At 31.5% G+C, this 19,873-nt stretch overlaps 1 protein-coding gene and 1 long non-coding RNA gene across 4 annotated transcripts in view; one reads left to right on the top strand and one right to left on the bottom strand.

Moving 5' to 3' along the window:
* Nucleotides 1-18: 18 nt before the first annotated feature.
* LOC145965265 (uncharacterized) lies at nucleotides 19-1,006 on the top strand. The gene is made up of 3 exons (XR_014436660.1): nucleotides 19-152; nucleotides 460-667; nucleotides 820-1,006. It is a non-coding gene; the product is annotated as an uncharacterized LOC145965265 (long non-coding RNA).
* Nucleotides 1,007-3,003: 1,997 nt separating this feature from the next.
* The window catches only part of Traf4 (TNF receptor associated factor 4), a 63,396-nt gene continuing 46,526 nt past the window's right edge, over nucleotides 3,004-19,873 (bottom strand). For 2 of the 3 annotated variants that reach the window (XM_083087794.1, XM_083087795.1), the window contains 5 exons: nucleotides 14,147-14,251; nucleotides 13,911-14,072; nucleotides 13,337-13,654; nucleotides 8,586-8,846; nucleotides 3,005-3,697 (listed from right to left, as the gene is read on the bottom strand). In XM_083087794.1, the coding sequence (XP_082943920.1) occupies nucleotides 3,344-3,697; nucleotides 8,586-8,846; nucleotides 13,337-13,654; nucleotides 13,911-14,072; nucleotides 14,147-14,251 (1,200 nt within the window). In that variant the 3' untranslated portion in view covers nucleotides 3,005-3,343. Of the gene's footprint in view, nucleotides 3,698-8,585; nucleotides 8,847-13,336; nucleotides 13,655-13,910; nucleotides 14,073-14,146; nucleotides 14,252-19,873 lie in introns of all 3 variants that reach the window. The other variant, XM_083087796.1, reaches the window with a different exon arrangement.

Genomic DNA, 19,873 nt, shown 5'->3' with positions numbered 1-19,873 from the left:
CACACGCATACACACAAAGGGATCAGATACTCGCTACGTCCACGTCGTTGATCCTGGATAACGCTGAAAGCGAGAAAGTATCATAGGTACTATTATCGAACTTTGAGCCTTTCCAGAACGAAAACGGCTCGTAGGATTGACTTGTGACAATGGTAACTTTTGATCAGCATTACTTGAAGTACAAAATGGCAAAGTTTCAGCCAATTTTACCGAAAGCCATTTTCCATATGTTTTCTGCGGGGTCCTTTGGTTTTTTTAGAAGAATGTTTAAACTTTAATTTGAGCTTTGTTTCCTCTCAATACGATGATTTTTTGTTGATTTATCGCTATTTGGAAGATGTTAAAAAATTGTGCTAAATTTAATGGCCTGCTTTTTTGTGTGTGAGTGTATATCCACCAAGTAGCTAGTTATCCAGTGGATATTCATATACATTCATGAGCTTCGCGCTTTGCCACTAGGCGGCGAAAACGGGAACGTCTAATCCGAGAGTGGGATCCAATTAAGGCAGTATATAAGGCCACGCACAACACAGAACTTGCGAATCACGCCTCATCGATCAAAGAGTGCACTAGTTAGAAGACTATTATAGTCGCATCTTCTCTATCCTTTGCGAGGAGTCCCAAAAATTAACCGCGGACGGTTACGAATTCTGCCATGTATATATGGGTATATATAGAATGAATAATGGATATCCATGATAAAATCTAATAAATATGAACATATATATATATATATATATATATATATATATATATATATATATTCATATGCCACTCATATGCGTGATATTCAAGATCTTCGTGACCATATCACTGCAGGTTGCGAGACAATCCGCTGTACGCCAGGCATTTTTGAATGTGTCCGTGAATCGATGCGTCGACGTGTCACTGCTTGTATTCAGGAAAATGGTGAACATTTTCAACATTTATTGTAACATATTCAAGGTCACATTAAAACCAAATGTAAATAAGCCTAATTAAACGATTGTCGTCTACAATAATTAATCCTAAATTTTTCCTTGTGTAAGTAATACAGCTAACAGTATTTTCAAATAACTCCTGAAATAAGCATTTCCGCACCTATGTTCATATAACATTTTTCATCCTTCAGGTGTGAGGAATATCTCCTTAAATTTTTGACATACCTTTTTAGAACACCCTGTATATATATATATATATATATATATATATATATGTATATATACAGGGTGTTCCATTTTAACTTTGCCATCGAAATATCTCGTAAAGACTAAAAGATACGAAAAAATTTTTCAGACAAAAGTTGTATGGTTTCGAGGGGGACATAAGACAATGCATTAGTTTGACCTTGAAGAGTCACCTGAAGGTCACGTGAAGGTCACTCCAACTTTTTACATGGGACATCTTATATGGTTTTGCATATTCTTGTAGCTCATCTCGAGAGCTTTCCAAAACACTATAATTAAGTTTGTTTTCATTAAGTACCTTCCGAGTTATGAGGCTTGAAATCATTTCTTAATTTTACATAAACCGTAAAATATCTTGTAAAATATTCATTTTTTGATTATCTTACTACTTTTATGTACAAAATAATGAGAGGAATCAATTGATGTAAAGAAAACACATAATTGTTTCGAAAAAAAATGTAATTGTTAATTGCAAATTTTCGTATCTTTTAGACTTTACGAGATATTTCGATGGCAAAGTTAAAATGGAACACCCTGTATATATATATGTATATATATATATATATATATATATATAAATATCCTGGATGTTATACGAATATCAAGTGGATATTGGATTACATATCCCGTGAATATTTGTGAAACCTGGTTTTGCCGATATTTGGATATCTATATTATCTCTAATAGCTGTTTCTCATATATTCGTGGATATCTAATACCAATTATTTTCTGTATGGGAATTATATACCACGGGAAATGGTTACATGATAATAAATTTAAAAAATAGAAAAAGAAATTAAGAAATCGGAAAAGTAAATATATTTTGATCGTATTTGGCAGTGTCAATAAGTTAATTCCCTAACAACATTTATGTGGAAAAGACATCTGGAGGACATCCAGAAGACAGCCAGAGGATATTTTTTCTGGATGTCCTCTCGATGACTTCTGGATGTCCTTTGGACATGTATGCTATGGGGTTCTATAATTATATAGCAACACATTATCAGCAATATTTCTAGTAATATGTTTAAAAATAAACACGAAATAAAATTGTCTTGACGTAGACAGGCGGCAAAATTCCCGTATGTCTTTACTCGGAATTTCAGTTTGTATTATTGTTACATAATTTAAAGCAACATAAGTACTGTAGCCTTGCTCAAGCAAGTACTTGGAAATATCACAATAAAGTCCGCAATCATAAACACTTAGGGTACAAGACCATATTACTGTCATATTAAGATATTAGATATTCAGTTATATTTGATTAAATATATACGGCCAATGATATTTATAAATGTTTTATTTTTTTTTATATTTCATTGTAATATAAAATTTAAGAATAAAATAGAAAAAAGCTATTAAAGTTAATTTTTCATTTATTAATTAATATAATAATAGTTGAAGACAGTTGCATCTAATACTGATAATTTCCACATCATATTGTAATTTTGGCAACCAGATGATCATATTACTGTCAATTTGCCACATTATATTAAATAATTTAAATTTAAGATCTAATTTTTTATGTTAGAGAAACTCTACTAATAATCTAATAATAATATAATTATTTCACTAATTATATATATATATATATATATATATATATATATATATATATATATATATATATATAGTTAGTTCACCTTACAATTGATGTTCGTAATGCTAACAGTATTAAGAACAATACCAAAAAAATGAAAGCATTGTTGGTATTAATAATTAGATTAAATAAATTAATAAATTATTCAATATTATTCAGTATTTTTCCTGTTTAATTTTAATCTTATATTAACAAAAAAATACATTTCAATGAAACTTATAATACTTATTATATTATATATGAACTATATAAAGTTTGCCTTTAATTGATCATTTTTGTATCTTTTACCTACTTTTTTAATAAAAATGGATGCGATCTGGAAAAAAACTTTTGAAACTCTGTTTTTTTATTTAGTATTTTGACTTTAATTTTTATTTATTTTAATAATAAAACATTATTTACTTTAATAATAAATACATTTGTTCAAAATTTTATTTTGAAATTTATTAAAATGTAACATATAATTTTCATATTTTAAAAATCACTTAAATTTGTTGATCAACAGTAATATGAACACAGTCAGTAATATGGTTTTTTACCCTAATGCTTTAGTAGAATCATCGCGTTAACGCATCTTTTAAACCGCTACAATTTTACTAGGATCCACTTTAACTCGAATAAACATGATGTCTTCTTTAACGAAGTGTCGCTTCTTCACCATTTCATGGGACACGAACCTTGGAAAGCCGAAACCGAGAGAATCTGGTTCACGACTTGGCCGTTGAAAGTTCTTCCATGTTGGGTCAGGTATGAAGCTTTCCACGATGTTGCAAGCCTTCTCCGCAATAACTGTTTGATCGAACATTGTGAATGACACACTATGCGAGAACGGCCATCGTAGAAGCGCGTCATATTCGCCGGGTAGAATTTTTATGTATATCGAGATGTGACTGCCTTCTCCAGTCCCATTTCCGTTTAAAAAAATCGAGGCCTATACGATCAAAAAATTCTTTTAATAAACTGACACTCAATATATTTTATAAGCTCATATACAAGGTTTCCATTTTAAAAAACGCACCTCGATGTGTAATTTGCAATTAACAATTACATATTTCTTTTCCGAAACAATTATGTGTTTTCTTTACACCAATCGATTTCTCACATTATTTTGTGCATAAAAGTATTAAGGTAAGATAATCGAAAAATGAATATTTTACTAGATATTTTACGGTTTATGTAAAATTAAGAAATTACTTTAAGCCTCATAACTCGAAAAGTATTTAATGAAAAATACTTAATTATAGTGTTTTGGAAAGCTCTCGAGATGAGCTGCAAGAATATGCAATAAAAAGTAGACAGTTCCATTTAAAAAATTGAAAATGACCACGTGACCTTCAAGTAACTATTCAAGGTCAAATTAATAACACCATCTTATGTCCCCCTTGAAGCCATACAACTTTTGTCTGAAACAATTTTGCTGAAAATGCTTCGTTGAAGAATTATCGAGGTGCGTTTTTTAAAATGGGACACCCTGTATAGTTCATATATAGTTTCAATTATAAATAACACAGACGTGCAAAAGACATTCATTAAGATCAAAGAAAATTCACAAAACAGATAAAAAAAACTCTATCTTACACAAAATTTAAAAGATTTTGAGCCGTGGAAACCAAATATATAATGATTGTTTATATTCCATATACTTCCCAGTAAACACTGTCTGTTATAATATAATGTGGAAGTAATAAATAATATAACGCATAAGTTACTTATATAAAACTATGATATAAGTATTATTTTATAATATTACAATAGTAATATGATAAAATATATTATTGCAATATAATATTGCGGATATTCTTCCGAATGTGACCCATCGATTTGAACATCATCCTTGTAGGAACTTAAAAAGTGATCAAAAACAAACAGAAAAAAAATAATTTTAGCCATGGCAAGTGTCGTGTTAATTTTTTTTCATATGTATTAAAATTTTACAAATTAACCTCCTGAAAGTGGAGCCCCTCGCAGGGGGGCGAAACACACTGTCCACGCATGTACCTTCCAAGATGAAGTAAAGTTCACTTAATTTTGACCTCCATTAAGAGTAAATTGTGCTTAGTCTTAGGAAATACATGCGTAGGTACAGTATGTTCCGCCCCCCTGCGGGGGGCTCCACTTTCAGAAGATATAACCTAACCCAACCCGTGTTTGTGATGCGGGATACACTTCACTTTGCATAGAAAGTTACAAATCTATGTGAAATTATGTAACAATTGACTTTTCGGTATATGTGCATAAAAGGTCAGACCTCGCCTAAATACATTTAATACAATTTAAATTTATATAGAATTTTTAATACAATTTAATACAATTAAAAAATATAACAAATGTATATGTACACACAGACACACACACGCGCGCGCGCGCGCGGGAGGTACATGGGGGGGCCTTCGGCCCCCCTCCCGCAACCACTCCGCCGGTAGGCAAGGTGGACCTCGCTTTACAACTTACAGCATATATCCATTGTGATTGAACTCTTCGCAATGCGTCCCCTACCGCCGGGAAAGATGCGAGAAGGGAGCCGAAAGCCCCCTTGCACCCTCCCGTGTGTGTGTGTGTGTGTGTGTGTGCGCGCGCGCGCGCGCGCGCGCGCATACACATACGTTTCTGACATTTATATAAGTACCCAGTAAGCAAAATGTTAGCAGGTTGGCAGCAGATTGGCAGCAAATTCGATCAGAATACCACACCAGAACCATAGCCATCCCTAACAACACACATGTCCAAAAGACGTCCATAGAATATCTAGAGGACAGCCGAAGGATATTTTATGTCCTCTGGATGTCCTTTCGATGACCTCTGGACATCTTTTGGACATGTGTGTTGTTAGGGATCTGTGTCCGCATTAAGCTTTTGTTTTGGTGACAGAGTCTGTAAAACATAACCTGTCAACAAACTGTCGGCAGAAACCGAGCAGGATCTGCGCGATGCAATTTGATGTTAGATTGCCAGCAGAAACCGAGCAGAATCTGCGCATGCAACCTCATGGCAAATTGACAGCAGAAACTGCACAAGATTTGCGCTTACTTTTATTAATATTATATAAATGCAACAAAATTGATTATTACAAATGCTAAATAAGAATATTATCGGCAAGTTAATTACAATTTTCTTCTAAAATGACATATATGTCATATGTTATATATCGTAATATATGTTAATGTAATATATGTTATATCGTAGTTATATCTCATATAGCGAAGGACTAATTAAATTAAATTAAATTAATAATAAAGTAAATGATAAAAGTAAATGTAACTTGTAAAACTGGAGATGTAATTTATTTAGAATTAAATTCTTGCTTTATGCCTCAAATAGGCAGTACATGAATAATTTTCCATTTATCATATTGATTCCAATCAGTTTAATATTCTGAATCTCATTTGCTTGTATCAGACATCAGAAATTAAAATGATAGAAATTAAAATGATAATTACTATATTTTTAGTCTTTTCTTCATATTCGCGACTTTATATATATTTCTGACAGAAATTAGATTACGAGAAAGTACAGTTCACGTAGCGGTAAGTGAAGGAACTATCGAATCATGCAAACTCTGTTCCGTTTCTGCCGTCAATCTGCTATCAGAGATTGTGTGCGCAGATCGATTTTTGTTATCAATTTGCTATCAAATTGCGCCTCACAGATCCTGTTAAATTTCTGCTATCAATTTGCCGTCAGTTATATTTGCAGGCTTTACTCGATTTCTGCCGATAATTTGACATCAAATTTCATTGCGCAGATCCTGCTCGATTTCTGCAACCAATCTGATATCAAATTGTGTTGCGCAGATCTTGCTCGATTTCTGCCACCAATCTGCTATGATAATTTTAAACAAATCCTGTTCAGTTTCTGCTATCAAATTCAGCAGGTTTTGTAACATTTCTGCTGACATTCTGTTATCATTATTTGATATAACAAATTTTTTATACAATCTGCAATCTTACTGTCGACAAAAATTTGTAGCAAAAATTGACCAAATCTGTTTGAACAGACTTTGCTGACTGGGTATCTTTTGCAAAATATATATAAACTTCAATTTGTTGTATCTTCTAAACCAATACCATCCCCCACTTATTTCTTGCATAGAATTACTCAAAAAACCCTCCTCTACAACATATTTAAGTAGCAATAAAATCGATGAGGTCTGACCTTTTATACATATTGAAATTTTAATACATATGAAAAAAAATTAACACGACACTTGCCGTGGCCAAAATTATTTTTTTTCTGTTTGTTTTTGATCACTTTTTAAATTCCTACAAGGACAATGCTCAAATCGATGGGTCACATTCGGAAGAACAGCCAATATTGCTTCATATGTATCCTTTCACTTGTTGTTATGTAGCGAAACTAGACTTAATTAATTCATATTCAATATTTCATTATAAAATAGATATAAAGCCTATACTAAAACAGATACTAACATAAGATCAGAAATCTACCTCTTTTTTATCAGTTAGTTCTATAATTCTAACAAAGAATTAAAAATATTAAATAGATTACTTGAAATTGATAAATGTAAGAAAGATAAATATAAAAAAATCCATTTAATGCCTAATAAAGCAAAAAATCGAAATTTCTATATAAATTAAATTTTGTATTTTAGAAATTAAATATATTTAACTTATTTTATTTGTTTAATTAACAATTCTGTATATGACCAATTCTCTATATGAACCAATTCTATGGAGTAACTACGATGTAACAACGAAAGAGAGATGTAATATACAGGGTTTGTCAAAAGTGCGGAAACCCTAAATATCTCACAAACGGTGCATTTTAGAAAAAAATGTTTCAGGCAAAAGTTGTATGGTTTCAAGGGGGACATAAGGTGGTACCATTGGTTTGACCTTGAAGAGTCATTTGAAGGTCACGTGAAGGTCACTTCAATTTTTTTAAACGGAACACCCTATATATTTTTGCACACTCTTGTAGCTTATCTCGAGAGCTTTCCAAAACACTATAATTAAGTACCTTTTCGTTAAGTACTTTTTGAGTTATGAGGCTTGAAATAATTTCTTAATTTTACATAAACCGTAAAATATCTTGTAAAATATTCATTTTTCGATTATCTTACCTTAATACTTTTATGTACAAAATAATGAGAGGAATCAATTGGTGTAAAGAAAACACACAGTTGTTTTTAAGAAAAAATATGGAATTGTTAATTGCAAATTACATATTTCTTTTTCAAAACAACTGTGTGTTTTCTTTACACCAATTGATTCCTCTCATTATTTTGTACATAAAAGTATTAAGGTAAGATAATCGAAAAATGAATATTTTACGAGATATTTTACGGTTTATGTAAAATTAAGAAATTATTTCAAGCCTCATAACTCAAAAAGTACTTAACGAAAAGGTACTTAATTATAGTGTTTTGGAAAGCTCTCGAGATAAGCTACAAGAGTGTGCAAAAATATATAGGGTGTTCCGTTTAAAAAAATTGAAGTGACCTTCACGTGACCTTCAAATGACTCTTCAAGGTCAAACCAATGGTACCACCTTATGTCCCCCTTGAAACCATACAACTTTTGCCTGAAACATTTTTTTCTAAAATGCACCGTTTGTGAGATATTTAGGGGTTTCCACACTTTTGACAAACCCTGTATAACATATTATGTTGTATGTAACATATAATAGATGAGATGTAACTTATATTATTACATGTTATATTTATGAAATTACAATTAACCAGTAACTTATCCGTATAATACTTATGTATATTATTTGTAATATTTTCTGTTTCATTGCTTTTATATAATTACATTAATATAACAGTATTTACTGAGTTGTTTATATAATATCCTACATACTTGCAATTTATATCCGTATTGACTAGTATAAAAAGGTGGACTGACAAGCTCCATTCCTTCTTTCGCTTTCGCTTCTGACATCTTTGTGGCATAGTCCGTAATCTTCCATATAAGTGTACCCGTGTAGTTCAATGATAGTTTGCTGATCGCTGACTTTAGACTAGTTATTTGATGTTGCTGCTTCGTTACAAGACTACACATGAGGCTTAGATGCATTTTTGCGGATTCTTCTAGATGTTTATCAAGTGAAAATCTATTTCCCTATTAGAAAAAAAATGTGTTAATGCTTTTCGAGTAAAAGAAGATATGCTGATAATAAGAGAATAACTTTTTCTCGCTTAGTAAACAAACAGGAGATCCATAAATAATTGAACAAAGTTAATTATCCAAAGACAACATTTTTAATATCAATATATATGAATTTTTTTGTTTAGATTTTGATTACAAAATAACAATTAATAATTGATAATTATTGTTTAATCAACAATAGTTCATTAACAATTATTAATTGAATTAATCGCAATGATATATAACATTTTTTTTCACTTTGATTCTTTTTGTTATAACTGAAAGCATAAAAACTTAATCAATTAATGAAATTAATTTCATGAGAATTAAAAATTATAATTATGCATTATACTAATCAATTATATATATTAATTATATATATATATATATATATATATATATATATATATATATATATATATAAAAATGGCTCACCCTGTATATATATATATATATATATATATATAAAAATGGCTCACCCTGTATATATATATATATATATATATATATATATATATATATATATATATATATACAGGGTGAGCCATTTTTATTAACGCACGCAATTATTTCGGAAACAAAGCATTTTAGAGAAAAATGTTTCAGACAAAAGTTTTATGGTTTCGAGGGGGCCATAAGATGGTATCATTGGTTTGACCTTGAAGAGTTATTTGAAGGTCACATGAAGGTCACCTTCAATTTCTTAAATGGAACCTACTATTTGTTATTGCATATTCTTGTAGCTTATCTCGAGAGTTTCCCAAAACACTATAATTAAGTACATTTTTGTTAAGTACTTTTTGAGTTATGAGGCTTGAAATAATTTCTTAATTTTACATAAACCGTAAAATATCTTGTAAAATATTCATTTTTCGATTATCTTACCTTAATACTTTTATGTACAAAATAATGAGAGGAATCAATTGGTGTAAAGAAAACACATAGTTGTTTTTAAGAAAAAATATGGAATTGTTAATTGCAAATTACATATTTTTTCTTCAAAACAACTATGTGTTTTTTTTACACCAGTTGATTCCTCTCATTATTTTGTACGTAAAAGTATTAAGGTAAGATAATCGAAAAATGAATATTTTACAAGATATTTTACGGTTTATGTAAAATTAAGAAATTATTTCAAGCCTCATAACTCAAAAAGTACTTAACGAAAAGGTACTTAATTATAGTGTTTTGGAAAGCTATCGAGATAAGCTACAAGAATATGTAATGACAAATAGTAGCTTCTATTTAAGAAATTGAAGGTGACCTTCATGTGACCTTCAAATAACTCTTCAAGGTCAAACCAATGATACCATCTTATGGCCCCCTCGAAACCAAACAACTTTTGTCTGAAACATTTTTCTCTAAAATGCTTTGTTTCCGAAATAATTGCGTGCGTTAATTAAAATGGCTCACCCTGTATATACCCAGACAGCACAAAAAGGCCAAAAGATGTCTTAAAGATGTCTAAAAGACTTTAAGATGTCTTTAAGATGTCTTTTAGATGTCTTTTGGACATGTGTGCTGTCTGGGTATATATATATATATATATATATATATATATATATATATATATATACAGGGTGTCCCATTTTAAAAGTTCCACCCTCATAACTTTTCAGGATCAACGTTTGAAGGAAAACGACTCCGATAAAAGTTGTAGGGAACAAAGGGGGCTATCTAATAGTGACATTGGATTCGACATTAAAGGTCATTTTCAAGGTCATTTGAAGGTCAACTTCCGTTTTTTAAATGGGAACCCCTATTTTTTATTACTTATTCTTGTAGCTTATCTCGAGAGCTTTCCAAAATACTATAATAAAGTATTTCTTCATTCAGTACTTTTCGAGTTATGAGGCTTGAAATAATTTCTTAATTTTATATAAACCATAAAATATCTAGTAAAATATTCATATTTCGATTATCTTACCTTAATACTTTTATGTACAAAATAATGAGAGGAATTAATTGGTGTAAAGAAAACATACAGTTGTTTTTTCTTATAGTGTTTTGGAAAGCCCTCGAGATAAGCTACAAGAATATATAATAAAAAGTAGACAGTTCGATTTAAAAAGTTGGAGGTGATCTTCACGTGACCTTCAAATAACTCTTCAAGGTCAAACCAATGGTACCCTCTTATGGCCCCCTCGAAACCATACAACTTTTGTCTGAAATATTTTTGTCTGCCGCGCTCAGTTTTTGAGATATTTGGCTGATACGGGTGGTCTGCGACACCCTGTATATATATACAGGGTGTCCGATTCGTGAGGGACCAAACGAAAAGTGATGATAGAATGGGTCAAACTAAGAAGAAAAGTCCTGTACCATTTTGCAAAATTCGCAATAATTATTAAGTAATAAGCAAAAATGAAGGTTACCTTTAATTTTTTAAATGGAACCCCCTATTTTTTATTATGTATTCTTATAGCTTATCTCGAGAGCTTTCCAAAACACTATAATAAAGTATTTCTTCATTGAGTACTTTTCGAGTTATGAGGCTTGAAATAATTTCTTAATTTTACATAAACCATAAAATATCTAGTAAAATATTCATTTTTCGATTATTTTACCTTAATACTTTTATATGCAAAATAATGAGAGGAATCAATTGGTGTAAAAAAAAACAGTTGTTTTTAAGAAAAAATATGTAATTGTTAATTGCAAATTACATTTTTTTTTAAAAACAACTATGTTTTTTCTTTACACCAATTGATTCCTCTAATTGTTTTGTATATAAAAGTATTAAAGTAAGATAATCGAAAAATGAATATTTTACTAGATATTTTATGGTTTATGTAAAATTAAGAAATTATTTCAAGCCTCATAACTCGAAAAGTACTCAATGAAGAAATACTTTATTATAGTGTTTTGGAAAGCTCTCGAGATAAGCTATAAGAATACATAATAAAAAATAGGGGGTTCCATTTAAAAAATTAAAGGTAACCTTCATTTTTGCTTATTACTTAATAATTATTGCGAATTTTGCAAAATGTTAAAGGACTTTTCTTCTTAGTTTGACCCAATCTATCATTACTTTTCGTTTGGTCCCTCACGAATCGGACACCCTGTATATATACAGGGTGAGCCATTTTAATTAACGCACGCAATTATTTCGGAAACAAAGCATTTTAGAGAAAAATGTTTCAGACAAAAGTTTTATGGTTTCGAGAGGGCCATAAGATGGTATCATTGGTTTGACCTTGGAGAGTTATTTGAAGGTCACATGAAGGTCACCTTCAATTTCTTAAATGGAACCTACTATTTATCATTGCATATTCTTGTAGCTTATCTCGAGAGCTTTCCAAAACACTATAATTAAGTACTTTTTTGTTAAGTACTTTTTGAGTTATGAGGCTTGAAATAATTTCTTAATTTTACATAAACCGTAAAATATCTTGTAAAATATTCATTTTTCGATTATCTTACCTTAATACTTTTATGTACAAAATAATGAGAGGAATCAATTGGTGTAAAGAAAACACATAGTTGTTTTTAAGAAAAAATATGGAATTGTTAATTGCAAATTACATATTTTCGAAACCAAACAACTTTTGTCTGAAAAATTTTTCTCTAAAATGCTTTGTTTCCGAAATAATTGCGTGCATTTATTAAAATGGCTCACCCTGTATATATAGGGTATCCTAGAGCACTATATACAAGCGCGTAGGAGATAGAGCGGATTAAACTGAACGAGAAAATCTTCATTTTACGATTTTCACCATAATTAATTAGATATTAATTTAAAAAGATCGGTCAATGCGTGCGAGTACAAGCGCACAGCGACGAGAGTCATCCCACTGTAAACTAGGCGCGCGGCGAAGCGGTGAGTGGAGTGCTCTTCAACATGATGGCAGTGCGCGACGCTTCAGCGTAAAGGCCTTTACATGTATAAAAATTTTAGTCGAAACCGTAAGATCGTAAGAAAACTAACCAATCACAGTTGATTATTTTTTTATCGCAGGGAGAATATTCGATTAAGATTTGAAAATTTTTGTACGTGCAAGGGCCTTATGTTTGGTAGGCGCCCCGCCCACCGCTTCGCCGCGCGCTTCTACTCAGATTGGCCGATTTTTAAAAAAATAATATCTAATTAATTATTGCGAAAATCGCAAAATAGTAGAGGACTCTCCTACTCAGTTTAACTTCCTCTGCCTCCTTACAAGCGCTTGTATATAATACTCTGGGACACCCGTGTGTGTGTGTGTGTGCGTGTGTGCGTGTATATGTGTGTGTGTGTGTGTGTGTGTATGTGTGTGTGTATGTGTATAATTAAAATTATTAATCAATGAATTTTGGTCTCATTCCGATGCATATAAATGTGTAAAAGATAAAAGAGAATGGAAATCTTTGTAAATAAATCTTATAATAAATCTTATATATTCTAAATATTTAATATTCCATTTTGCGGAAATAAATCGGTTTCAATTCATTTTTACCTATCTTTTATTAGAGTGGATAAATAATACCTTGAAGCGACAACCGGCATCCTTGAATGTACAGGAAAGTAGATGTGTAGTGCAATGATCCTTTAAGTGAATCTCGAGATCCTCTCGAGGAAGCACCGCAGTTTCGCAACGATGAGGACATGCAACAGGAAATCGACCGCATTTCGTGTGATGAGCACCGAGTGTATCGAAAACGAATTCTTTAGTACAGTAACGGCAGGCAACTAATCTTTTGGCACATTCTCCTAACTTATGCTGTCCGAAATGTCGCCTTTGTACTTTCATTCCGCACTTGTTTTCGCAATACAGAGGCTCATATCCACATGTTCCAGTATGTTTCTGCAAATAATTTATTTTATAAAAACTAATGATTTTTTAAAGGAAGAATAACAGTTTTTAAGAAACTGCTAAATGGAATATTCATATTTCACATGAAGAAGATAATTAAAAAAGACTAATAGAAATTTATATTGCTTGATAAAGTTAATTGCCAAATATTTTTAATGATTAGGAGCTTAATAAACTTAAATTTTTTATTAATTTTCTCATAGAAATGTAACTACTAAAAAATTGAATTAGTAATAGATTATTATACCTCTAAAGTATGTCCAGTAAACTCTTTGGCACAAAAGTCGCAACGAGCCCTACGCTGAGCGCAAGTATATTTCAAATGGTCTTCCATAAGTACACGAGGAATCATCGCTCCACATTTATTGCCACATGGAACCGCATCATGTTTACATGTGTTCAAGTGTGCCTGATAAAAGCAAGAATTGAATTTGTCTATTTATCGATACTCATCTTTTCTAACTCTGTTTTAAATAATCTTACTTTCAGTTTTCTTAGTTCATCCGACCATTTACAGCCATCCTTGTGATGTATGCAGTATACGATTGAACTCATTATTGCCTTTTCGGCCTCCGTGTCCTGAAAGGTCTGAAAAAGAGCAAAATGATGAAAGATAATATTATTTGTTCTTGTTTGTTTGACCCTTTGTCTTTAAAACTTAAACACTATGGCCGAATATGTATAAATCGAATTATAAAACCATATTATCAATCCATTAAAATTCATACCTATAGTTCCTTGAAATTTTTTGGCAAAAAATTTCATTAATCTGATTCAGGGAATCTTTATATATATATATATATATATATATATATATATATATATATATATATATATATATATATATACACACACACACACATATACAAGGTTTACCAAAAGTGTGGAAACCCCTTAATATTTCGAAAAATACGCATTTAAAAAAAAAATGTTTCATACAAAAGTTATAGGGTTTTATGTGGCGCATTACACAGCAACATTATTATGACCTCGAATAGCGTTGTCAAGGTTATGTGAAGGTCACCTCCAACTTTTTAAATGGGACACCCTATATGCTTTTGCATATTCTTGTAGCTTATCTCGAGAGCTTTCCAAAACACTATAATTAAGTTAGTTTTCATTAAGTACTTTCCGAGTTATGAGGCTTGAAATCATTTCTTAATTTTACATAAACCATAAAATATCTAGTAAAATATTCATTTTTCGATTATCTTACCTTAATACTTTTATGTACAAAATAATGAGAGGAATCAATTGGTGTAAAGAAAACACATAGTTGTTTTTAAGAAAAAATATGGAATTTGCAATAAATAATTACATATTTTTTTTTAAAAACAACTATGTTTTTTCTTTACACCAATTGATTCCTCTCATTATTTTGTACATAAAAGTATTAAGGTAAGATAATCGAAAAATGAATATTTTACTAGATATTTTACGGTTTATGTAAAATTAAGAAATGATTTCAAGCCTCATAACTCAGAAAGTACTTAATGAAAACTAACTTAATTATAGTGTTTTGGAAAGCTCTCGAGATAAGCTACAAGAATATGCAAAAGCATCTAGGGTGTCCCATTTAAAAAGTTGGAGGTGACTTTCACATAACCTTGACAACGCTATTCGAGGTCATAATAGTGTTACTGTGTAATGCGCCACATAAAACCCTATAACTTTTGTATGAAACATTTTTTTCAAAAATGCGTATTTTTCGAAATATTAAGGGGTTTCCACACTTTTGGTAAACCCTGTATATATAGAATCTTTATATATGTACACGCGCGCGCGCGTGTGTGTGTGTGTGTGTACATATGTGCAAAATATAATTATAATAATTGCAGTTTTTTATCAGTCTCAATATTTAAAAAATTAAAAATCCATAAAGAAAATAATTGATATCAGATATCCACTGGATATTCTTTATAGGCATTAAAGATATCCACGAATATATGAGAAATAGCTATTAGAGATGTTGTGGATATCCAAATATCCGCAAAACGAGGTTTCATAAATATCCACAGGATATCCATTGGATACAACATCCAGTGGATATATATATATATATATATATATATGTATATTAGATGTTTGCATGGATATCCATTATCCGTTCTACGTATATCCAGACATGACGGAATTCGTGACCGTCTGCGGTTAATTTTTGGAGCTCTTCGCAAAGGATACAGAAGATGCGACTATAATAGTCTTCTAACTAGTGCGCTCTTTGATCGATGAGGCGTGATTCGCAAGTTCTGTGTCATGCATGGCCTTATATACTGCCTTAATTGGATCCCATTCTTGGATTAGGCGCTCCCGTTTTCGCCACCCAGTGGCAAAGCTCATGAATGTATATGAATATCCACTGGATAACTAGCTACTTGGTGGATATACACTCACACACAAAAAAGCAGGCCATTAAATTTAGCACAATTTTTTAACATCTTCCAAATAGCGATAAATCAACAAAAAATCATCGTATTGAGAGGAAACAAAGCTCAAATTAAAGCTTGAACATTTCTCATAAAGAGAAAAATCTCAAAAAAACAAATTTGAGGTACAAAAAATATTTTACAAAATGGTGGACATTGAAGACTTTGAAAAATGGGAAACAAATTTTTTTTTAAACTATTGCATTGCTCAGGAGAATCGGCTTTCTGGTACAAAAACGTATTTGAGTTGAGTAATGAGTTTTTAAGCTCATTTATTTCCTAATAAATCCATATTTTAATCAATTTTCTGCGATTTTTTCTGATAAAGTTATATCGTTTTGAAGAAAATGTTTTTTTGAATAAAATAAACCTTTTTTCGTAAAATCTGCATGTCAGAAATAAATTATCATGAAAAATTTTCTCAAAAAGGAAATTAAAGTGTAACTCGATCCAAGATGCTCCACATAGATAGATAGATAGTCAGATTTAAATCTTATGTGAGTGCGTGCATGTACATATGCATCCATTTTGTAATATTATCTTCAAAACGATATAACTTTAAAGATCGTAGAAAATTGATTAAAATATGAATTTATTAGAAAATAAATGAGCTTAAAACTCATTTATTTTTGTACCAGGAAACTGATTCTCCTGAGCAATGCAACCGTTTAAAAAAAATGTTTCCCATTTTTCAAAGACTTCAATGTCTGCCGCCATTTTGTAAAATATTTTTTGTAACTTAAACTTGATTTTTTGCTTTTTATGGGAAATGTTCAAGCTTTAATTTGAGTTGTGTTTCATCTAAATACGATGATTTTTTGCTGATTTATTGCTGTTGAAAGATGTTAAAAGATTGTGCTAAAATTTAGTGGCTCGTATTTTTTGCATGTGACTGTGGATATGTGGATATCTAGTAGATATCTTTGGTAGCTACTTAGTGGATATGCGCATGGTATATACACATCTAGTAAATATTCCCGCTAGTTATTTCAGAAATATACCCAGATAACCAAATCTGTTAGAACAGATTTTCGTCAAATGACCATTACAAATTTTAAAGGCAGAAAGATTACAGTTTGTGTAAAGAAACTGATATATTCGATTATGTTGCCAGCATGTCAGCAGAAATACAACAAAATCTGTTCACATGACTAAACAAAAGATTGTCAATAGAAACAAGCAGAACTTGTTGATATAACTGACGGCAGATTGATAGCAGAAATTGAACAGGATCTGTGCGGCGCAATTTGACAACAGATTGTCGGCAGAAACCGAGCAGGATCTGTGCAATGAAATTTGATGTCAAATTATCGGCAGAAATCGAGTAAAGCCTGCAGATATAACTGACGGCAGATTGATAGCAGAAATTTAACAGAATCTGTGAGGCGCAATTTGATAGCAAATTGATAACAAAACTCGAGCAGGATCTGCGCACACAATCTCTGATAGCAGATTGACGGCAGAAACGGAACAGGGTTTGATTCGATAGTTGCTTTACTTACCGTTACGTGAGCTGTACTTTCTCGTAATCTAATTTCTGTCAGAAATATATATAAAGTCGCGAATATGAATAAAAGACTAAAAATATAGTAATTATCATTTTAATTTCTATCATTTTAATTTCTGATATCTGATACAAGCAGATGAGATCCAGAATATTAAACTGATTGGAATCAATATGATAAATGGAAAATTATTCATGTACTGCCTATTTGAGGCATAAAGCAAGAATTTAATTCTAAATAAATTACATCTCCAGTTTTACAAGTTACATTTACTTTTATCATTTACTTTATTATTAATTTAATTAAATTGAATTAGTCCTTCGCTATATGAGATATAACTACGATATAACATATATTACGATATAACATAAGATATACAGGGTGATTCTGAACAAACGTTGTCTTTAAAATATCAAATTCTTGAATGAATTCTAAGACGATTTTTCCTCTTGCAAAATTTTGCCCGGAGCTTAGTTTTTAAACTATAAAGGAAAATAGTTAACTACTTACGGAACGAGTACAAGAGGTAGGCAGGGACGGCGCGATATAGGCGATTACGTGGGGCACTCGCCGTGATCAGCTGATTGCTATACGCGATGACTGTAACAATCAGTGTGTGTGTGAGAATGTGTACGCACGCACACACATACACACACTGATTGTTACAGTCATCGCGTATAGCAATCAGCTGATCGCGGCGAGCGCCCCACGTAATCGCCTATATCGCGCCGTCCCTGCCTACCTCTTGTACTCGTTCCGTAAGTAGTTACCTATTTTCCTTTATAGTTTAAAAACTAAGTTCCGGGCAAAATTTTGCAAGAGGAAAAATCGTTTTAGAATTCATTCAAGAATTTGATATTTTAAAGACGAACGTTTGTTCAGAATCACCCTGTATATGTCATTTTAGAAGAAAATTGTAATTAACTTGCCGATAATATTCTTATTTAGCACCTGTAATAATCAATTTTGTTGCATTTATATAACATTAATATAAGTAAGCGCAAATCTTGTGCAGTTTCTGCTGTCAATTTGCCATCAGGTTGCATGCGCAGATTCTGCTCGGTTTCTGCTGGCAATCTAACATCAAATTGCATCGCGCAGAGCCTGCTCGGTTTCTGTCGACAGTTTGTTGACAGGTTATGTTTTACAGACTCTGTCGCCAAAACAAAAGCTTAATGCGGACACAGATGATTACGGTTCTGGTGTGGGATTCTGATCGAATTTGCTGCCAATCTGCTAACATTTTGCTTACTGGGTAAATATTTTGTACATCTATTAGATATCTACGAATTATCGATGTAAGACATGGACCTACGTTTAAATATTTATTAGATATCTATTAGATAATTCTTTCTGTGGGGGAATATAACCCTATAAAATATTAAAACTTAAAAAGTGCAATTAAGAACATTTGGTAATTATTTACTTATACGGACCACCTCCCGATTTCAATAATTCTCACATATGTTATCAAGGTCATTACTCTGAGTAATGTGAAGATTTTAGTCGGCGGTCATTGTTTATTAAAAAGTTATAAACAAAAAATATCTAATGATAATAAAATATGTAATATGTAATTTTATGACACCGTACATAAACTATGTTGTTATTTGACATTGTTTACTTTTCTTATATTGAAATCAGATGGTGGAACAATGATGGGGCTTCTATGTTTTTGATATTTCTTATGACTTTGAAAATATTTAAGAAAAGGTGAGTTAATACAAGACAGATTGTTGTACAGTTAACATGAAGCAATACGAATTTCTCGCTTTAACAACAAAATATGAGTTATTAAACTATTTGTGCGCGAAAAATGTTACATTTGTAACTTTCTATGTAAAGTGAAGTGTATCCCGCATCACAAACACGGGTTGGCTTAGGTTATATCTTCTGAAAGTGGAGCTCCCCGCAGGGGGGCGGAACACACTGTCTACCCAGTAAGCAAAATGTTAGCAGGTTGGCAGCAGATTGGCAGCAAATTCGATCAGAATCCCACACCAGAACCGTAGCCATCTGTGTCCGCATTAAGCTTTTGTTTTGGCGACAGAGTCTGTAAAACATAACCTGTCAACAAACTGTCGGCAGAAACCGAACAGGATCTGCGCGATGCAATTTGATGTTAGATTGCCAGCAGAAACCGAGCAGAATCTGCGCATGCAACCTGATGGCAAATTGACAGCAGAAACTGCACAAGATTTGCGCTTACTTTTATTAATATTATATAAATGCAACAAAATTGATTATTACAAGTGCTAAATAAGAATATTATCGGCAAG

The sequence above is a fragment of the Camponotus vicinus genome, unplaced genomic scaffold (genome assembly GCF_025532165.1).
Source record: "Camponotus vicinus isolate PSW18456_S1 unplaced genomic scaffold, iyCamVici1.0 SCAF_14, whole genome shotgun sequence".
Taxonomy (NCBI): domain Eukaryota; kingdom Metazoa; phylum Arthropoda; class Insecta; order Hymenoptera; family Formicidae; genus Camponotus; species Camponotus vicinus.
The sequence above is the reverse complement of the archived record's forward strand: the minus strand, read 5'-3'. Positions and strand labels throughout refer to the sequence as shown.